Source organism: Magallana gigas, chromosome 2, assembly GCF_963853765.1.
Source record: "Magallana gigas chromosome 2, xbMagGiga1.1, whole genome shotgun sequence".
In the NCBI taxonomy this organism is placed as follows: Eukaryota; Metazoa; Mollusca; class Bivalvia; order Ostreida; family Ostreidae; genus Magallana; species Magallana gigas.
The window spans coordinates 44,921,100-44,941,958 of NC_088854.1; the positions used below are offsets into that span (position 1 = coordinate 44,921,100).

At 33.1% G+C, this 20,859-nt stretch overlaps 3 protein-coding genes across 8 annotated transcripts; 2 read left to right on the forward strand and 1 right to left on the reverse strand.

Annotated features, from left to right (window-relative positions):
- Window positions 1-589: 589 nt before the first annotated feature.
- On the forward strand, window positions 590-2,170 carry LOC105329648 (insoluble matrix shell protein 5). The gene is made up of 4 exons (XM_034445433.2): window positions 590-748; window positions 960-1,093; window positions 1,546-1,710; window positions 2,013-2,170. Exons 1-4 carry the CDS (start codon window positions 714-716, stop codon window positions 2,084-2,086), a joined length of 408 nt encoding a protein of 135 aa, XP_034301324.2. The 5' UTR covers window positions 590-713; the 3' UTR covers window positions 2,087-2,170.
- A 1,090-nt stretch (window positions 2,171-3,260) lies between these two features.
- LOC105329647 (ELAV-like protein 2) lies at window positions 3,261-10,390 on the reverse strand. Of its 3 annotated transcripts, none has more exons than XR_010709933.1 (6): window positions 10,246-10,390; window positions 6,744-6,812; window positions 5,804-6,563; window positions 5,277-5,320; window positions 4,769-4,907; window positions 3,261-4,220 (listed from the first exon to the last, which is right to left on the reverse strand). XR_010709933.1 is itself a non-coding variant. In XM_066072808.1 (6 exons), exons 4-5 carry the CDS (start codon window positions 6,550-6,552, stop codon window positions 5,314-5,316), a joined length of 756 nt encoding a protein of 251 aa, XP_065928880.1. In that variant the 5' UTR covers window positions 6,553-6,563; window positions 6,744-6,812; window positions 8,778-8,851; window positions 10,246-10,333; the 3' UTR covers window positions 3,261-4,220; window positions 5,277-5,313. The 3 variants fall into 3 exon arrangements, 2 of the variants coding, with proteins under 2 accessions (XP_065928880.1, XP_011429272.3); XM_066072808.1 differs by lacking the exon at window positions 4,769-4,907 and adding an exon at window positions 8,778-8,851 and having other exon boundaries at window positions 10,246-10,333; XM_011430970.4 differs by lacking the exon at window positions 4,769-4,907.
- Window positions 10,391-10,538: 148 nt separating this feature from the next.
- Window positions 10,539-20,724, forward strand: LOC105329644 (ELAV-like protein 3). Of its 4 annotated transcripts, XM_066072718.1 has the most exons (5): window positions 10,539-10,640; window positions 12,877-12,945; window positions 14,088-14,185; window positions 14,529-14,586; window positions 19,236-20,724. In XM_066072718.1, exon 5 carries the CDS (start codon window positions 19,243-19,245, stop codon window positions 20,194-20,196), a length of 954 nt encoding a protein of 317 aa, XP_065928790.1. In that variant the 5' UTR covers window positions 10,539-10,640; window positions 12,877-12,945; window positions 14,088-14,185; window positions 14,529-14,586; window positions 19,236-19,242; the 3' UTR covers window positions 20,197-20,724. The 4 variants fall into 4 exon arrangements, with proteins under 4 accessions (XP_065928790.1, XP_034301329.1, XP_034301328.1 ...); XM_034445438.2 differs by lacking the exon at window positions 14,088-14,185 and having other exon boundaries at window positions 19,179-20,724; XM_034445437.2 differs by lacking the exon at window positions 14,088-14,185.
- The last annotated feature ends 135 nt before the right edge of the window (window positions 20,725-20,859 follow it).

The window sequence follows — 20,859 nt, forward strand, 5'->3', positions numbered from 1 at the left end:
TGTTCCTTTACTTTTTAAAATCTCCCTGCCATATCTAATACATGTGTACATGTAAGTTCTAGATAGTGTTCTTGACCCCGTGATATGTTGTATGTCAAGGTCGTCTCCAATCTTATCTAAAAATTCACATTGTTCACACGCTAATGATGAATATTCCATGCGCATTCGAAAATAGTAGATTATATATTTATCGGGTGTCTGTAACAATGGTCTTTGATCTAAATACTTTTGAAAGGCTTAATATTGATACATGTAGTTTAATATAGAACTCATAGCTAGCTTAACAACCATGGTTCAAATCAAAAAGCAAAATATTAAAGTCGTAGACTTTGCAGATAGAACTGTAGACGGATATAACAGAAGCACAGAAACAGCCAAAAACTGCTTAATCACAAGTCGTAATATTGGTACAGTTTGGACTGAACGCAGAGACCCAGCGGATTCCATAAAATTACAACACTTATACTTCTGCATGCATGGGCCTTTTGGTCCTGTGTAAGTATCAGGACTTCAATAATCATTCTATAGGAACAGAACAAGGGTCACCTAAGAACTTGGTCCTTATCAGCGACGATCGGCGTACTTCCGTCCAAAGTTGAGAAGGAGTGCATTGAGAAGGTAAACCATTGCTCGTTGGTTATCTCTTTCCTTTAGTCTGGGGTCGTTTTGGGGGCTAGTGTTCCAATTATATCATCTGTTGCCATTTTAAAGAAATGATTGCATTTATTCTGTCCTGTATTTTGATCGGGTAAGAATATTTCTTGAAACCCATTTTCAAATGGACCGTTAGACCAATTTTCAGCATTCTGGTTTTTTTTTCTGTAGTTCATGTCAAATGCTCTTCATCCATCAGAATATCATTGATTGAAACCAATTAATTTTTGAAGAAGTTTTTGACAATCATTATTAAAGGTTTAGTTTTTGTAAATCTTTAATCTGTGAGTCGGTATTTTGTACAGTGCCAATGCTGGCCCCTTTCCAGAAGGAAGCGATGCTGAGGCGAGATATGTCTTTCATCTCGCAGACAAAGACGGCAATTACTCACTCTCGCTTGCCGAGTTTCAGCGTATTTTCTTCGATTTTGATCGAAATCGTGCGTATTTTAATAAAGTCGTTTTAAATCTTCTTACTACTCTAAGTAATACATGTATCTAATTCTTTATATGCTCTAATCTATGTTAAGATTTCAACATTATGCAACATCGTTCATTACACGTGAAGACCATAATGTTTACGGTAATTGGGTTTCATAAAATTCGAAGGCATTAATTTTCATCCATTTTGAAAAACAAAATTTTAGGATGCATAAATTCTTGCATATGCTAGTCAGTGATGCCATTTTTTTTAAAACTTCGATGAAGATTAGATTTCGTGGGTCTGTTCAACAACAAAATCCACGAAAATTGGTGCTCAACGATTACCAATGAAACTATACTATTTGTCTTCTTCGGAAATGGCAACAGTATCTGTGCAGATGTTGTTCAGGTACATCTCTATAAACACATCTTTGAAGACACTATCAATCCTTCTTTGTGCCTATTGCAGACGACAAGTCAGTGACCAGTGACGAGTTCCTGTTAGACTGGATGGAGCGCCACCTGGGATCGTCACTGGAGGCTGTGATTCTTTTCCACCATCTGGACGTGGACAGGAATGGACATATCGAAGATACAGACATCCCCTGGATTCTTGCCTTTTTCGACAGAAACAGTACTATTCTTAAAACTTCTTCTTGTCAGTTGCAATTAACTGCCCTGTTGTAAATTTTGAATTTACTGGATGGGTGTAAATACAAAATTTACAACATGACATCGATTATGGTTTTGTTCCACCCCCTCAAAGAACGAAAAGCGAAATTAAATGTGGGCCGATTGTACATCTTGAGATCTTTTATAGAAATAATGATTTTCCAAATGGGAATTTTGAATGCGATTTGATTTTGATATTTTGACAGTTAATTTGCGTAATTTTATTAACTGCAATAGTCACATGCAACTTCTTTGTAATTTCAGTGGACGGGGTTGTAGGACAAGCAGAATTCGTCATCACCTGGCTGAAACTGATTAACTCTCCCCAGTCCAGATGAAGAATCCAAACACACACGTGTATGAAAGCATAATGTCTTGTTTCTTTTTTTTTAAAAATCGTTCATTAAAATCCAAAAACCCTATTTCCAAAGTTTGTTTCCTCCAAATAATAGCGATATAGGTTAACCATTGGTTTTCACAATCCTTTCCATGATTTTTCAATCATTTCATGATTGATTAATGCGGCATGCTAGTCATTTGTGTCACTTGCATGATAAGTTACATTGAATTGCTGAGCGGCATCGCCTTGAAAAACAGAAAACTATCCTCGTGGTCTTTGATATCGGCATTTAGTATAAGCATTCAGGTTATCCCACCAGTCACGTTCAATATAGATATTTGGTAGCCATGTAGAAAGGGATACAAAGTAAACCAATTGCTTTGTTTCGAATTAAAGAAGATGGATGGTTAACAAATTAACCATCAGAAAAAATTAAGGTATGATTCGGTTGGTAATTTTTAACTATTATTTAGTAAAGAAAAACGCCAAATATTTTGCCCTATGAATTTTAGTGCTTCCCTATACTTTTATATACAGCTCTTTTCTAACGGAGATTTATACAGTCTAAAAATGGCCACGATCATCGAACCCTCTTAAGCAGTGTAAACCAATCCCGAAGCTAAACCCTTTTGCTTGAATTTTTCATGACAGCCATCATGACTTCATGTACAAGTTTGCCACGATAGAAAAGATGTATCATAAATTCTAAACTCAAGGTTAATTTTAATGAAGCGAGTTATACCTGTAAAAAATAATTGAAATTTTGTCCAATAATTCGTCAAATACATCAGACTTCATGCGTAGTTAAGTCATGATTGAAAATGGATGAATCCTTTTATAATAAAAATAAGAAAACGGTCACCAGGTTTACCCATCTTAAAATGCATAATGCTTTGTCATCAAACTTAAACTGGGAGACCACAACTGGATGCAAGTATTTTTTTTGATATACTAAATAAAATATTGACTCTTTATAATCTGGAAAATGACATTTCATTTTCTTTTGATTTATAGGCAGAAAGCAGAGCTAAAAGTTCTAGCAACCTATCAATATTTCTCTTTAGGACCTAGAAATCTAGGTTCTGCAGCAATAGGTAAAGTAAGGGACAAGAATCTGACAATTCCGACACATACCCCCCCCCCCCTCCCCCCCCCCAAAAAAAATAACTGTAAACAAGTGTCCAACTTTATTCATTAAACATACAATTGAACATCTAAATGGTTCATCATGGATATTATACACAAAATACACAACAATGATTGATATATGGGCCAAGGTTTACTTCTACCAGCCACTCTTGTTTATAGCATTCATGATCTGCATTTAAAACTGTCACCATCTATCCAAGCTAGGGTTCACTTCAAATTTTTATTTCTCTAAGTAAAAGGATAAATAATTTTTAAAATGGAAAATTAATTATGTACAAATATGTACATGAAAAATTTTACTTGGAGCCAAATTATACATGTATTGAATTATATTCAAACACATGATTGATATCACTATACAAGTTGTAAATATCTTTAACTCACGTAAAAGTTCAGTTTTTTTTAAAACTTTAATTTTGTTATAATTTTACATATTTATATCTAACAGATAAAAACTGTCATTCTAGTTCTCAAAAATAGGAGAAATATCAAAAATACAATTCCTGTTTCATTTTTTGGCAAAAAGTATTCTTTGGTCTAACAAAACCAATACATACCGGTACATGTACCAAAACCTGCCAGTTCAGCAACCCATTAGTTCTACAGCTAGTTTGATTTTAACATTCACTTATTGACTTTGATATATACAAATGAATAATTTATTTGCAATTTGTCTTAAAAAAACTAGTAATTTATGCACAAACAATACTGATTGGGACAAAAATGCTGCACATACGAAAATTTAACATTGTGTAAATCAGGAATAAAAAACACATAAAAAGTTCAATATCTGATGAAAACATTACCTTTTTATTCATAACAATTTAGAAACAACGGCATATTTAATAATTCAAAACCACTAAAATGTTAGCATGAACCCCATATAACATCAAACCCCCTAGTGTACACAAAAATCGCTGTTTTTATGGATTCCAGTCGTGAAAGAAAAAAAATCAAGTTGTCCCCAGTCATCAGAAAGAATTCTACAAAAACAAATTGAAGATGATATGAAAAACGTATTTATAAAAAAATATATTTTAAAATTTATCTATTGTTGAATGAAATTGAAAATGGCCACAAAACAACATCGAAACACACTGCCAAGGATTTTGCATCGTCCACATTATGTACGACCATATTCCTAAATTTTGTTCTATTGACATAAAAATTATAGGTTGCAAGCTTTACATTGCGTAAATTTAGATCCCATTTTTGTATATTCCAAAAATTCTTTATCTTCCAGTGTCTAAAATTCATAATTATGTCATCATTGACCAAAACTTTACTTTTGTGTAAGAGCCATAGTCGTACTTTTCTTAGCGTCCTCTGTTTAAAAGCACTGTCAGTTGAAGCATGATTATTTCTGACACTATCAAATTATTTCCAATAAAAGGGGGCTGGATGTCTTTCATTTGCTAAAATTTCACAAACCAAAGCCATTTGACGATGTTATATAATATATGCGTGGTAGTAAAATTTTAGTTTGACTCCTGAAAACCCTTGGCTAGCAAAGATGCAAGTTCTTCAAAACCTTGTTTCTGAAGGCTTCCACTCCACAAACTTCCATCAGAATTAAAATTTATCAAGTATCAATACTTAAATATAGTTTGACCTAAGTTTTTCAAAAAATATTTCACATCATGAATCCTTTAAGTACAAACGCCAATCACCTACAAAATACAAAGTTATGATTTGCCAATAAAACCATTGGCACACGTCAAGGAAACTAGTTTCAATATTATTTACTGTACACAAATGCAATTTTATACTAAAAAAATCCCACTAAACCCAATATTAATTGTACTTTCATTTTAGCAATTTGCAGGTTTTAAGCTAACTGATTACTGTGGATTCCTCATTTTATGCGAGTACTGAAATCAGGGAATTAACCATTTTGCATTAAATTGCAAGACTTATCTAAAATTGTGAATGCCAGTTTTTTATGAAATTTACAACTGTTCTAAAAATGCTACTCAGGATTTTACATAAATACTAATTCCTCGCATTTGATTAGGAATCTACATTACTTTATAACTTACCAGCATCAAATTGTCCTTCTTTCTGAGGACTGGGACATCAATAACTACAAAGAAAGGAAATGCATTGATTTAAAAACTACAAATGTGTTTTCTAAATCACAACATTTGGAGGAACTGTAGACAGTAGGCACTTAAGACAAATGATGATACCACTACCTCTAATCCACTGATATGCAAAATCAAATTTTCAAGTTGAATTCCATAAAATGAGTTGTGATTATATATGAAAATAGTGTGTTAATTTTGTAATTACATCTGTGTGAAGGAAATGCTCTTTGTTTTTATAAATCTAACTTTTAAATGATACAGACAATTCCCTTCCGTTGTGACAATAACCGTTCATGTTTAGAATAGCATATTCAGCCTCTTCATAATTTGGCATAGTGACAAATCCATAGCCCTTTGATTGATTTTTCTGATGGTCCATAATAACATTAACTTTGGTCACAGTTCCTAGAGGGGAAAACATGCGCCAGAGCATTTTCTCGTCGGCCTCTGGACCAATATTGTAAACAAACAAGACGTACCCCCCTCCCTGGGAAGGTGGACTGTAGTAATCTGCTCCGTAACTACTGCTCCCTCCTCCGTATCCCCCTCCATAGGCACCACTGTTTCCCATGGGATTAAACCTGAAGCGACCTCCTGGATTTCTCATTGGACCGCGGGACCCACCCATACCCTCACCATAACCTCCATGCACTGGATAGGGAGGCTGGGTGTAGTAGTTGTACTGAGAAGGAGCTTTCACTTTTTTGGCATTGTCATCAGCAAACTTAATTCTCATTGGCTGAGTTCCTCCAGGAGGGATCTTGTTGTCTAGATCTGCCAAGGCAGCTTCGGCCTCTGCCCTTTTTGAGAACAGAATGAAACCTATTCCTTTGGATTGGCCAGTTGCTTTATCCGTAACAACACGAACTTGCACCGCATTGCCGTATGATTGAAAATAATTGGCAATTTCTTCTTCAGTGTACTGTGGAGGCAGCTTTTGAAGGTAGAGCTTGGATCCTTTTATTTCTTCATCACTTTTGCGAGAATAAGCTACTTTAAGAACTTTGTGTTCAATGCGATATCCATTCAACTGACTGATAGCAGTTGCTGCATCTTTTGGATTAAGGTAGTCAACAAAACCAAAGCCATAACTATAACCTGTGTTTTTATCTCTCACAACTTTACTAGATTTGAGTGGTCCAATGCTTTCAAACATTGTTCTAAACTCGTCATCTTGCAATGACTGGGGGAGATAATTAATGATGAGGTTTGTTTGCTCTTCTTCCATTTTGCTTCAGTCTGGATTTCCAAGTCAGCGAAAAAAAAAAAAGGAAGAATTTTTTTTTTTAAAGTCATATTGATTTAAGTTAAACATTAATTAAAATAACAACATTGAAGGATGAATAATTTTATCATGTAAATATAATTCTTTCTCATACTATAATTTCAGAGCTATGGGTGTAAAAAAAAAAAAGTTACCTTTCCGTTGATTGGAAAAAAATGCAAGATGTGAAAAAAAACTGATTCCTCAAAGTCTTTTAATACAGCCTATTAAAAAAAATGCAGAGAGAATGTCAAAAAGTTAGTCAATTAGGCCAAATAAGAAAAAAAAGGACAGTAAGTTTGCTTGTTTTACGGGTGGCTTCAGACAACGCATGGTAATGTCATGTGACCTGTACCGGTATGTACATATATTACCGGTGATGATTTCATCTGTTATATATTGTGGTTTGATGAATTCAGCTTTTTACTACTTAATACCAACTGACTCCAAGTCCAACTGCACTTCACAAAATAAAATTACATGGACAAATAAAACTGACCTCCTATGAAAAAACTGTTTGTATCCCAAAAACAGTGTCTGTACAAAGTTCTGCTCAAAAAGCATTGGAAAACTGACAGAACAATTACTATGAGTCCACATAAAATAAGCCCTTGTGTGGCTGGAAATCAGGAATATTGAATATTTAATACTGTATGTAATCCTGATGTGACCTGAATTGAAGCCTGATCATGGGAAGATTTAATTTCATCAAGTTTTACAGACATCAGTTCCAAATATTAGACCAACAGCACACGAAGTCAAAAATGTGATTTGGAAAATCTTGCTGTAACTTCCATTGCTTTCTAAGCTGCAAGTCTGTATCTCTCTGTTGAAAAAAAATTGGATATTCAACCTGGCAGCTACAGTTCTTTACGCGTTAAAAAGTTGCAATTTACAGCAAAAAAACTTGTGCTAGGTTCGGGCTATGTTAATCTTATTTCCAAACATACTCTGTACAAATATTCAATATCGTCATTTGATTTCCTCTGATATTCTTTTAAACACCATCATCAGCCCCATAAAGCAAAGCAGCATAGTTTGTTTGGATGTAAAAATGGCGTCTGGATGCGAATTTAACATACTCTATTTTCCGAGGTCAGTTAGCATGTTTAACAGAAGATCTAAGGCAAAAGCAGGCATCAGTAGAATATGATGGTTACCTTTTTTTTATACATATAATTAAATTTGTTTGGAAATAAGAAAAATCAGTCCAAAACTAGCACAAGTTTTTTGCAACTTTTTAAATTTTAAGCTAGGAACTGTAGCTTCAGGTCATCCATCCGAATTTTAAGTCCTGGAGCTACAGACCTGCAGTTTCCACTGCTATGTACATTTCATCAACTTAAATTTACTTAGATTTAAACCATCGTAAGTGTTTGAAACATATGTTTTATGGTAATATGGAGTTAAAAGAATATCCACCGTAAGAAGTTAAAGTGGGAAGGGGATTCAATTTAGCCCAATTAAATCATAACATGGGGTAAGTTAGGGCAAGATTTCCATCATTTTATGTGGCAGTGGTCTGAGATGTCGAAGAAACATCAAAACTATAAGTCTTTGCGAATGTCACTTAGATATAGACAAGGTTTAGAGGTTATTCTTTCTACCTTCAACAGTCTTAAATTACATGTGACACCATGCAAAATATCCAATGACCAAGAAATGCTATCCTTATATCTAATTTAATCAACAGGTTGCTTATTGTTATCGTTTGTTTGTAAATTTAATCAAATAACTTTAAATTCAACTCAGGAAAACAAGAGGCTCATGGGCCACATCGCTCACTTGAGCAACAATAGCCATAATTTAAAAAGCTTTATTGAATCATATACAAAATATCTGGGCAATGTAATGGATTTTCAAATTTTTCACCAGATATTTTAATGTTAAACATTAAGCCCCTTTTGTAACAGGATGATTTCTTAGTCATCTCACATACAGGTAACTCTCAATGGCTTGAACTTTGATCGCTCGAAGTTCTTGATCGCTCGAAGCGAGTCTTGGGTCCCGTTTTTCCCCCCTATATAACTAAGCAAATTTACTCTTGATTTTTCGACCTCTTGATCTCTCAAAACCGTTGATCCCTCGAAGTCAAACTGCAGTCCCGTTATTCATAATATGTAGTTTTTTACTCTCGATACCTCGAAGTGGCTGTGTATATCCAAGCTCATTATCTAATTAACACCTACTTGGTCATTTGAATGACTCCAGGAGTGAGACGTGGGACCTGCGTCACGGGTAGTTTATTCAGGCGACACTTGTCCTGCAAGGTGATAATTGTTTGATGATTGACCATACCGATATCTAACTTATAATTAACACCGACTATTTTACGATAATTTGGAGACGCATTGAAAATGAGAAATTAATTAGTACGAATTGATAATTTTGAGCCATGGTCAAAATTTTAGAATTATAAAACTGTAGAAATTATGCTTATCAGCATCATTGTTATTAAAATGATTATTGCTGAACAAGTTCTTACAGCTGGCCTATTTTTAACGAAAAAGAAAACACTGTCTAAGAACCTACGTAAAAAATTGCTTAATTGTAACATCCAGTAAGACTAATTTTAAAACTCGCCGGTTAATTCCGGAAAATTCCAAACTCTTGAAAACTCGAACTCTTGATACCTCGAAGTTGTTCCTATGGACTTCAAGCTTTCAAGAGTTACCTGTATTAAGCACTGAAGTACTCAAGATGATCTTGTTCATATACACACATGCATGTATAAACCTATTTATGTACATAAAGCTAAGAATCCCTTGCGGGACCATAATTAAAAAGTTATCCAGGGGTCACAGTCTAAACAATTAAGAATCAACGATATTAGTATATATAACATCTAAGCTTTTGAGAATAATTTACATTTTTTCGTATGTAAAATTGAACCCCCTCCTCCCCAATGTGGCCCACCAAATCCCCCAAGATCATGATCTTGACAAATTTGAATCTACACTGTCTGAGGATGCTTTTGGTTTAACGATAGAATTCGTCCCATATACTCGCTTCGTAGTAAATAAAAAATTATATTGCGCTGTATCTTGCCTAAATTTTCATAGGATTGTTCTTAAATATCTACAATGTTGCTTTTTTTATACTCCCAAATTACCACATCAACTGTTTTTGCAACGAAATTGCTGCCACTTTTAACATCACGTTTGAAAATTCGCAGTTTATGGTCACCATGTTAACGATAAAATCCAAGACATTCCGAGTGCAATTTTCCGACTTAATGGCAGGCAAATTCAAACGCATATTTTAACAAAATGCCTTGGTACGACTCATTAAATGGATATTTTGTGGACTTGACTACATATGCTTGTTCAAAACTGTTTGTAATGTACAAAAATGTGTTTTTCCTCTGCAGATTATTTTTAACAGACTTAAAATCGATGCAAAGCTAATCCGCTTTGCGGCTGATACATTGCAAGTTTATGTGACTTACTGTGACCTGAGCGAAGCCTGGTCACGGTAAGATTATTCTTTCTACAGATACCAGTACTCGGGAAGAATGGAAAACCCTTCATAAAACTGCAAAAGACATGCTTAACGCCATTGACAGACGCGTCATCAAAAATCATCAAGTCCTTTATATGTATGCATTACGCATGCATTTATCAATACAATGTATCTAACAATGCTAAAGACACTAACCAAATCTGCGTCTTCTTTTAAATAGTACACTTTTTTACATGCATAGTGCAGGGTTGGTGATTCATGCATTCACTTCCGCTTTTCTGTGGATTTTGGATTGATTGTTCTTTATTGTTTCTTCTTCTAGGCCTGTTACAAGTAAAAATGTTATGCAGAACAAACTCCTAAACTTATTGGCCAATTAAAGCATTCATAACGTCAAACAATCTCATTAAATTAATGTTACTCGTTTTCAAGATGGATAGGTAAACATGCTTCGTGATTAAAATAAAAAATAAAAACACAATACGAATCTCCTAAGTACGACTCCCAACATCCAGCACATGCGCGAAGGAAAGAGGACTGGTTTTAACGAAATGGACAGGTGCTGAAGAAGGATAGCCGATAGGTTTTATGTGAGGCTCTTTTGAAATCATTTTAAAGGAAATTTACGAAAAAGGTTATATTGTTGCATTTTAGCTTTGCAATAAGAAAACCAATTGTATGTAGATTAAAAATTTCAATTGTTTTGAGTACACATTGACGCAAATACCAGTTTATTTTTTTCTGTAAGATGACATTTCTTTAATTCTTGTAAAATGTATTGCATAACAAGATTCATTCTAAATTTATTTTTATGTGTAAAGATTGAAAATAATATTAAAAACCACCTTGCACTGCTCAAAAGTCTATGCTTTTGCCACAATATTGATTGTGATAAGATGTGGTAAGACTTTGATAAACAGGTTGGCACCAACCCCCATTTGGTGGTTTGAGTCCAGTTGGGTGGTTATAACTATTTTACCTACCAAACGGGACTCATTTTCAATTCCACTTGGATACCATTTTTTTTTTAGAAAAAGCGCATCATGTTTACTACGTACTGGTCCAGTACCGGGGCAAGTACTCCGACATGTTTGTTTCATAAGTTATGCATTCATATAAAAAGAGACCAAATTATAATCAAATGCACCCCAGAAGTCGTGTATAAACGAAGAGTTTATGTCTTCAAAAAATTGATTTTATTCAAAGTACGACATAGCCTCATTCCTTGAACTCTTTTCCTATCATCCGGGCAAGTGAGAACAATTGCAGCCAATGAAATGAGTGATCTTTTTTTTTTTTTTTTTTTTTTTATTGATATTAATTTCATTTGCACATACAATATATCATACAATATATATATACATGTAAGTATATTTAGCACAATTGAAAAGTCTGTTGACAAGATCAATTTCAACAAATTTAAGGGAGAGAAAATGAGGGACAGTAGGAAATGGAGAGTGGGGGAGAGAGTGGGGGAATAATGAGGAAACATGTATCATGTCAGAAATATTTTATTAATAATTAGGCGTAATCAAAATATTTACTACCGAGTTGTTGTATTCAGACAAGGTATATATAAATCGTGCCTTATGTAAATATGTCAATGGTCAGGATCTACATGTACATGAGAAAAAGCCACTCAGTCCATTGGTTTAAGAAATTATTGTATTTGCCTTGTTTTGTTGCAGTGTATTTAAGTGTAGTTATATGGGTTTTGAGATCAATCAGAAGTTCATGGATTGATAAGTTTTCCTGTAGACATCTTTTCCTGTATATGTAAGATTTGATTATAAGAAAAATTATACCCAAATAAATTGAATTAGGGGTTCCTAATATAAATGATTTTTCTTCTAATGTAATATGTAAACCTTTTCCGTCACATATTGATATAAAGTGGCTTAAAAGATTTTGGACATGTAAACAGTCCCAAAACAGATGCAGAAATGAGTGATCTTAAATGATGTATGTTGAAAGCTCAATATAGGTATGGAGGCCCTATCATGCATTTCATTAGTTCAATTCTGCAGCAAAAGTAAATGAAGATTGTGATAAAAATACCAAAATTACAAGGTATTAGGTTATTATTTATGTTATAGGCAAAACAAATTTTGTTATTTAAAATTTTAAGTAAGTTTTACTGAGAAATATAATGCCTCCACACCTGAATTATTTTCTGACATGCACATAGAGATCATTGTTTTAATTGGCAACAAATTTTGTTTTTGATTTGCTCGGATGAAAAATCGAAAGTTCATTGACAAAGTATTGCTAGGTATGCAACAAATCAGCATTACAAGTAATGGTAATGTAATGCATTACCTTCCAAAATCTAGTGTAATGATGGCATTACAAGGCATTACGTTGCATTACTATGCTTATTTATGCATACTATTTTTTTTTTAAACTGTGATGAATAGAAGATCTGAAAATGATTAAAAATTATTTTAAAAAGGAAAGAAGTAATATATTAAAAAAGAAATAATTCTTGAGATAAAAATGTCTTAGTTGTATTTCGTGTAATTGAATGAAAATAGATAATGAAAAACTCATTTTTTAAATTGTCATTATTACTTGCTATAAAAAAACACAATTGTATATATATATATTTTTTTTTTTGAATTTTTCTTGTTCAAAAAGTCATTGTAGTTTTTTTTTTTTTTTTATTGCAAACAGACCTTGGGCAAATAAATTTCAAGGCGAACAGAAAATGGGGCAAATGGGGTCAAGGGTGTATAGCGTTAAGGGCAATCAAGTTTTAAGTCAAACAAACATACATTCATAATTAACATACACAATTTTGTAACTCTTCAATTATTTTTTTTTCAGAAAAAAGATGGACTAGCTGAGTCTAACTTGGATATTTGCTGCATAAATAAAATTTTTCGTCACACAAAGGTATTTACATGTATTATTTAAAATGTATTTGCTTCAATGTTTAATTTATTTTTTGCTCACTGAAGAAGTTGGGGTAGTTTATTTAAACAATAAAATGCTTTTTTTGGTGGTTCATTCGGGATATGAAGGTAGCGACATTGCAGAAAAAATACGTAACCCACAATGCGGGTTATATAATTTTTTCCTGCAATGATCGCTACTTCGCTACCTTCATTACCCGCATGAATCATCATAAAAACATTTTATTGTTCATATTAACATGATACATCTTTCTTTTACCTAATTAATAAATTGATTATGAAAGTAAATTTCACTGAATTACTGTTAAAGTGTTAATGTACATAAGTACGTTAGCTAAAAGAACCAGCAAAATTGTCTCCTGTGAGACTTTGAGTCTGACATCATCATCATAATTTCGTAAAGTCCATGATTTTTCTTAGGTCACTGTAGGTTTCGACCAATCGATAAACAGGGCGTGTCAATTTTAGTCCTGTCAGTTTCTTGTCAGTTTCAGCTGCTGTAGATTTCGACCAATCAATAGACAGGGCATGTAGATTTCGACCAATCAATAGACAGGGCATGTAGATTTCAACCAATGGATAGACGGGGCATGTAGATTTCAGTTTGGCTGTTTCTATAGAGCTATGAATTAACTATGAGTTTCCGTAAGAAATACAGGGAATAATACTGGTAGATGTTAATATATATTATCACAATTATGTTATAGTAGATAAATTATCTACCAAGTAAGTGACTACTAATAATAACTGCACCAAACTTTCATATTTGGATTTTGCATCTGGGGATACTTATGCAACTGACAAAATGTAATGCTGAGTAATAGCCATAGGTTGGAGAGGGTTAAAGTGTTTGAAACAGATGCTCCGTGATGGCCATATCTTATTACTTGTTCTATCTTCAACAAACAAGGATGGATAATGCATCTTGTTTTAATTATCCACTTGAAAGGCTGGATTCAAAATCTGAGCCATAGGTTCAGATGCTGGAAGATGTTAATGATTTTGGAGCTGGTAAAGGTTTCCAGACTTGGAGCAGGTGACATGTGATGCCATTATGAAGTGGTCCAATCTTGACCAAGCTTAGATGGATGATGCTTCTATTAATATAAATGTTCATGACAGGTTGGATGCTGAATCGGAGACCTAAGTGTCAGATGCTGGAGGAAGTTGATGTTAAATGAGCAGATCACATATCTAGGCACTGCTAGACTAAACCTATGGTATTGAAATCTGCATGGTTGATATAAATAAAAATAGAGCTAGTTACAGATACGTAGGTTGATCTAGATAAAAGTGCAAGTGTACCCTGCTGGTAAAATTTTTGGGAGCAGTTGAAAGTGGACTTTGAGCTTGTCACATGTTGAGTAAAAAAAAATTGGCCATGCCTGGTTTGAGTACGCCCTAATTATCATAAAAGCATATTGACTTTGAGAATACAAAGATATGACTATGGTGAAACTTCTTTTTGTAATTTTTAGCATTATGATTATTATAAGAATTTTAAAAAAAAATGAACAATGCTTGAATCAGAAACATATTATTTACCATTATTTTTATTTGTAGGAACAAAAAAACGTTGATGCATTAACCAGGCCTTCTGTTATACTTGCCAAACAAAAAGGTAAAAATGTTGGTATTTAAGATGACATTTATTGTTTTATGTTAATGATGCATAAAAAAGATTCAGAGGAATGTACATGTAATTAATTAATACACAGTGTCAGTTACAAACCTCTCCTGATCAATCACTAATACTAAAAAAACCAACAAATGATCTCCTTCAAGTTTAATTTGTCTTAAAATTACTGTATTGGACATTTATTGAAAATGTTCACATTTTGTTATAAACAAAATTTAAGAAAAAAATGGTATTAGTGTATGATCAGTATTTGATTTTCATTGATTTAATATCTAACAAGATAGCCTCTTCATGGATAGGATCTTGTTCATCAAAGTAGTGGGAGGTCCATGGACCATAACAAATATATGCATTAAGTGGGCTCGATAGTCTTGGCCATTTTTAGACTAAACTGATCTCCTTAGGAAGAAGAGCTCTGTTTAAGGATAAAAGAAAATGATCCAATTTTAAAACCTAAATATGGGGAATTTTTATTTACTTGACGTTAATTATAGCAAAAAAAATCCATACGTCAAAGTTTAAGGAAGATCTGATGGTAAATTTGTTGACCAACCAGTTTGTTTGATTTGAACGTAGTGTACATTGGTATATTTTTCACCATCCCCCAACTCAAATGAAGTAAGGAAACATCAAAATTTACACAGTGTTTAATCTTTTCTTTTTGAAAATTGACTTCATATAATACAAAAACCCAGCAACTTGTATAGACCAGTGTCATAAGATCCTTTTTTAGATTGCGCGCCATGTCCAATATTCATACAGAATTTTCTCAGACACATGCACTTTATGCAAATTAAATCAACCAATGGATTCAGCTCATTGGCAAAACACATAATTTTTTATTGCTCCCATTGAAACTCTCGTAAATAAGATTTGATTTGTTTGAAAGAAATCAATTTTGGACTAGCGTATAAAGTTGGGTTTGATGAAAGGGATTGTTAATGGCATGAATTCATCAGGACTCTTTTGATATATGCTTTATGATCTGTTTTGATGCTTCACTGTTCATGACAGAAAATAACAATAATTTGGCTCAACACTTTAAAGAATGTAAACAGTTCAGAAAATACATATAACTGTAATGGAAATTTTAAGTTTATCTGAGATTATTTGGCATTGCCAAATTGGCAATTAATCATCTTTTCTTGCAAAATTTTCTTTTAAGCAAGACTCGGTATTTATGACAAGTTTGGTTTTTATTTCATCCAAATTAGACTGGTATGTAGCTTTGAAAGTGTTTTTGAAACTTTTAAATACAGATTTGTCAGAACTTGCATTTAAAAAAAAACCCACTAATTTTACACTGAATTGAACATTATTGACCTTTACAAGATAAAAGGGATTGTAGAATGACATGGAAATTTAAAAAGTTGTACATGTTTGGAGGATATTTGGAAAGTGAAAAATTATTTAACTTTGCATTTTAGTATCATTTAATTAATCACTGAAAATCTTCAGCCACATCCTACTACAAAGTCGATTAATCTCACTGTAATGTAGTTATATTTACTTCCAGTGTATGCATGGATTATATGTAAATGTACTAGCATGGCAAAGTTTATAATTTTATTGGAGTTGAATGTTTATAAGGTAAATTTAGAGTTTTACTAAAATAGCAAACAAAATTCTAAAAATATACATACATGTATCATGCAACAGTTATAAAAGCTTGGTAAAAAGACTTAAAATTGCAAGAACAAGAAGTACCGGTAATAGATTTACTGAATCAGGTAATTTTAGCATTTGCCCCTGGCCATTTCTTAATATGTCCTTGTTTACCAGAATTCTACAAAAACAATTTCATGTATTTAATTTTTAATGAAACCTACAGCTTTGCTATAACGTGTACATTTATAATTTTTCTTAATTGGGGTATTTCAAATTTTTGCAAATTAAACAATTAGGTCAAGAAAAGTTCAAGATTACCTTCTATCGAGTATTAATAAAACTTAAAAGTAGCGAATTGATTTTATAGATGTTTTTAACAATTTAACGCTGTGTAAAAAAAAATATCAAGAAAGTAAGCTTGAATACTTGTAATGATTACTTGAAATCCATGATTTGACATTCATTTTGCTTTTATATAACTTGCTTCCTAAACCTGATGTAGAAATTAAAATGCATTTTATTTGACATCTTTGTTGCACAGAATTTTCATTTCTTTATTTTTTCTTTAATTTCTTTTATTCTTTGGTTTTTTGTTTTCACCTATATTGTTCTTGATTGCATGCATTCAGCTATGACTTTGTTTCTTGGTGTTTTTTCCCTCATTACTGTAGATTCCTAATTAAACACAAGGAATTAACATCTGCATTAAATAGCGAGAAGCACCCTTTGCAGATTTTTAAATCTCGCCATTATTTTTGGAGAGTTGAGAAGTATAAGAAAAAAGAATGAAAGTTTTGCGTTCGTGATTTGATACAAAACAGCTGGATCGCGGAATTAAGTACTCGCGTAATACAGGGAATTTACAGTAATTCAGGAGGAGATTTGAAGCTGTGTGATCTGATTGTACAGCTTATTTTATGAATGCTCATGAAAAACAGTGTTTATTTCTCTTTCTTTGATGTACCAGTACCAGGTATAAGCAGTGCATTAGTTTTTAAGACCTTTTAAAAATAGAAAATATTATGAAAACTACTTTGTACAAATTAAGTTAACAGAACAAAATTTACTGATGGATTTAAAATCTTGTAAAGACTTGTCCCAAACTGGAAACTATTTATTGTATCGGTAAATGGGTATGACATGCTTAATTCACATACATGAGCTAAATATAATTTTCCAGTCAATATACTAAGTTTATCTTCACTCATTTTAGCCCAATCTAGCCCACTCTTCACCCCCAGAGTGCCTTTTGGTAAAAAGTGTGTGGTGACATTTAACCAAGTTTCTAGCTCTAAGGAACTTAAGGGCATAGCAGAATTACATGAAAACTCCTCATACACAGTCTGGCTCGTACTTTACCCACAGAGTGCCTTTCATCAAAGGGTGTACAGTGACCTTAAAAAAAGTTTCTAGGTCAAAGTTCAAGGTCATCAAACCATGCAAAAAATCTTTGTTAAGAGTATGAATACCTCCCTCCCCCACCTTAGACATATCTTGCTCAAACTTCACATAAACAGAGCTTTGGGTAAAAGGTGTGCAGTGACCTTGAACAAAGTTTCAGTCTTTCAAGATAAATGTAAAAGTGAAAGCAGATCTCTTTAAACTCCCTTACAGACCATTATTTATTTTCTGTTGGCTTAATCTTGCTTAGAGTAAACCCTAAAAAAGGCCTTTTGGAAAGGGGTTATGAACTTGAATTAAAACTCAATGCCAACTGGAAAACTGATTTCATAGGTTAAGGTCAAAGCAAAATCCTCTAAAATACTTTTCATCCAGATCCTACTGTCCACTATTTAAGCAGGACCCTTTGAGATGGTCACCATCTCAATGTTTTGATTTTATTTCATATGAGGTTTGTACTTTTTGTGTACAACCCCAGTAAAATCTACTTATATTTACTTCTTGCCAGTATATTATTATATTTTTTCATGTTTTGTACAAAGAGAATATTCTGCTTATGTAATTTGATAAATTTTTTATACATGTTTCATTCTAGGAGAATTAGATACAGTAATTAAAAGCATACTTACTAAAATGGCTGAGAAACTGTTCAAACTGAGAAAAAAATCAGATCAAGCAGCTATAATTGTAATCTAAGATAATTTACTTCTAATTCAAATCTTTTATCAATTTGACTGAGGATGAGACCAGGGAAATTTCTACCACCAGTACCGTAATTAAATTTTAAAGATAATTCAGCATAATTAGGACATATTTTGAATGGTGAAATATTCCAATGATGCAACCTAACTTTTTTTAAGTCAACAGTAAATATCACTTCTAACAGCTTTTTTTTTTTTGGAGAAAAAATTTCTTTACCTTGTATCTATTTGTGTGAGAATTTTAATGTTTACATGCTTCGTTCTTTTACAAAAGTGTTAAAAAATATATATACAGGGTATATTAATTAATCGAACATAAAATTTCGTCATTTCTTTGGGGTTATAATTTTTGGAATTTATAACAATACCTATGCATATGCATGACCTGACATAATATACATGCGGTATATGTGTATGTTATCCAATGCTTCAGTTTACGATAATAGGGTAACATGAAAAATGTAACATTTAAGAAAGTATGTATGGAGGATCAGATGTTATTGATCCATATCATTTACATTTTACAGTTACTCTTAATTTAAAACAAGCCAAAAATATTTTAGTGATAAATTGACATGAACCTTTTTCTCATTAACAAATATTAGCAGAAATGTATTCTTGAAAGTAGCTAATATGGAAAAAAGTAACAAAATTTGTATTGTAAAAAAATGAAAAAATAAAACAAAACTAATATTGCTTAAACAAATAGTCCCCTTTGTAAACAATCGAATGCATTGAATTATTAACTGTTTTTAATTTAATGTTCCCTTTCTTTTCCCAATCAGTTTGTCTTTTAATGTATTCTTGTTTTGTTTCTTTTTCACAGTTTTAATTGATGTTTTGTTTTTCTTTCTGATTTACCAGGAAACCTATTTTAAATTTTTTTTATGATTTATTTTTTTTCCACCATGGACTCAAAAGGAGGAACATGTCAGACCCAAACACAAATCTCATCGTCAATTATCTTCCTCAAACACTGTCTGATGAGGACTTTAAAGAGCTGTTTGAGAAGATCGGGCCACTCAAATCCTACAAAATTGTCCGTGACAAGGCCACAAATTACAGCTATGGATTTGGATTTGTGGATTACGTGAATGAAGAGGATGCAGAGCGGGCCATCCATGAAATGAATGGTCAGAAAATGGACCACAAAACCATTAAAGTGAGCTACGCAAGGAAAAACGACAGTGAAAGTAAAGGAGCCAATATCTACATAGCAAATATACCCAGATCTTTCGGGGAAGAGGAACTAGGAGCACATTTCAGACAGTTTGGTGAAATCATTCAAGTGCGATTGCTGAGGGACAAATCCACCAATGAATCAAAGGGAGTTGGCTTTGTGTACTACACTAAGCGTTCAGAGGCTGCAGCAGCCCTGGAAGCCATGAATGGGAAAACTTTGTTGAAAGGTTATCCAGCACTGTCCATTAAGTTTGCCGATATAAATGCTCGAAAAGGTCGGGCTCCGTACCAGATCCAAGTCCAGACCAACCTCCGGTACCCCACCCCAGGCAGTAATCCCTATGGTGGGGGTCCTCATGGACCAATGAGAAGTACCAATACTCGAATGCGCTTCAATCCAATGAGTGGAAACTACTCTCCTGGGGTTGGGGGAGGAGGGGGAGGGGGAGGGGATATGGGAGGTCAAATTCTGTTTGTGTACAACATTGGATACGATGCTGAGGAGAAGACGCTGTGGCAGTTGTTTGCGCCACTAGGAACTGTGACTAAAGTCAATGTTATCATGGATCATGTCAGAAATCAGTGTAAGGGCTACGGCTTTGTCACCATGAAGCATCTACATGAGGCTGAAGGAGCCATCTTGGCACTCAATGGGGCTATGTACAACAATAGACGATTGTCAGTGTCTTTCAAATCGTGACAGACCGGTCAAAGATGTAGTAAATGTCTTGCAAATCTTATGTGCATAATATTGGGATTTTTTTTTCTTTTCTTACTTTTCTTTTAGAAATGGTAGTCAAGTTTTGTTTGGGTTTTTTGTAAAACATTTTCTTTTTGGAGAAATAAGCAAGGTATGGTAACTTTATTATTTTTTTTTCTTGATTGGTCTTTCAAAGATTATTAAATATGATTTTAGAAAGAAAAGTGTCTGATACAAATAAATTTTGAAAATCAGAAGATCATAGGTACTGATATTAGCAGTGAAAAATCTGTTGTTTCAAATATTCTTTGATTTGCTATATATGTAATAGGAAATCCAGTTATTTGTCAAACATTTTTGTGTGTGTTATTTTTTTGTGTCCAAGTATTAGTGTTTTTGTTGCCGCTTTGTTAACAAAACTTTTATTCATTACAGTTCATGTGATTACCAGTTGTTATCATTTGTAGCAAGAGTTAAAAACATTTGATGTGTGTTTTATCAGTGCTTATTCATGTAATTCATTGAATAAAGAATATTAAGTATAAAAATAAGTTACTTTTAATTGATGGCCTTTAATATAATTAAAACATGTTTATAAAATACCAATTTCCTGCTGCAGAAGGCAGATGTATGGTACATAGATACATATATGATCTGGTAAAG

Coding starts and splice junctions, on each gene's coding strand:
- LOC105329648 (XM_034445433.2), top strand. CDS start 714: ATGATTGCATTTATTCTGTCCTGTATTTTGATCGG. Junction 749..959: donor CTGTCCTGTATTTTGATCGG/GTAAGAATATTT, acceptor TATTTTGTACAG/TGCCAATGCTGGCCCCTTTC. Junction 1,094..1,545: donor CTTCGATTTTGATCGAAATC/GTGCGTATTTTA, acceptor TGCCTATTGCAG/ACGACAAGTCAGTGACCAGT.
- LOC105329647 (XM_011430970.4), bottom strand. CDS start 6,552: ATGGAAGAAGAGCAAACAAACCTCATCATTAATTATCTCCCCCAGTCA.
- LOC105329644 (XM_066072718.1), top strand. CDS start 19,243: ATGTCAGACCCAAACACAAATCTCATCGTCAATTATCTTCCTCAAACA.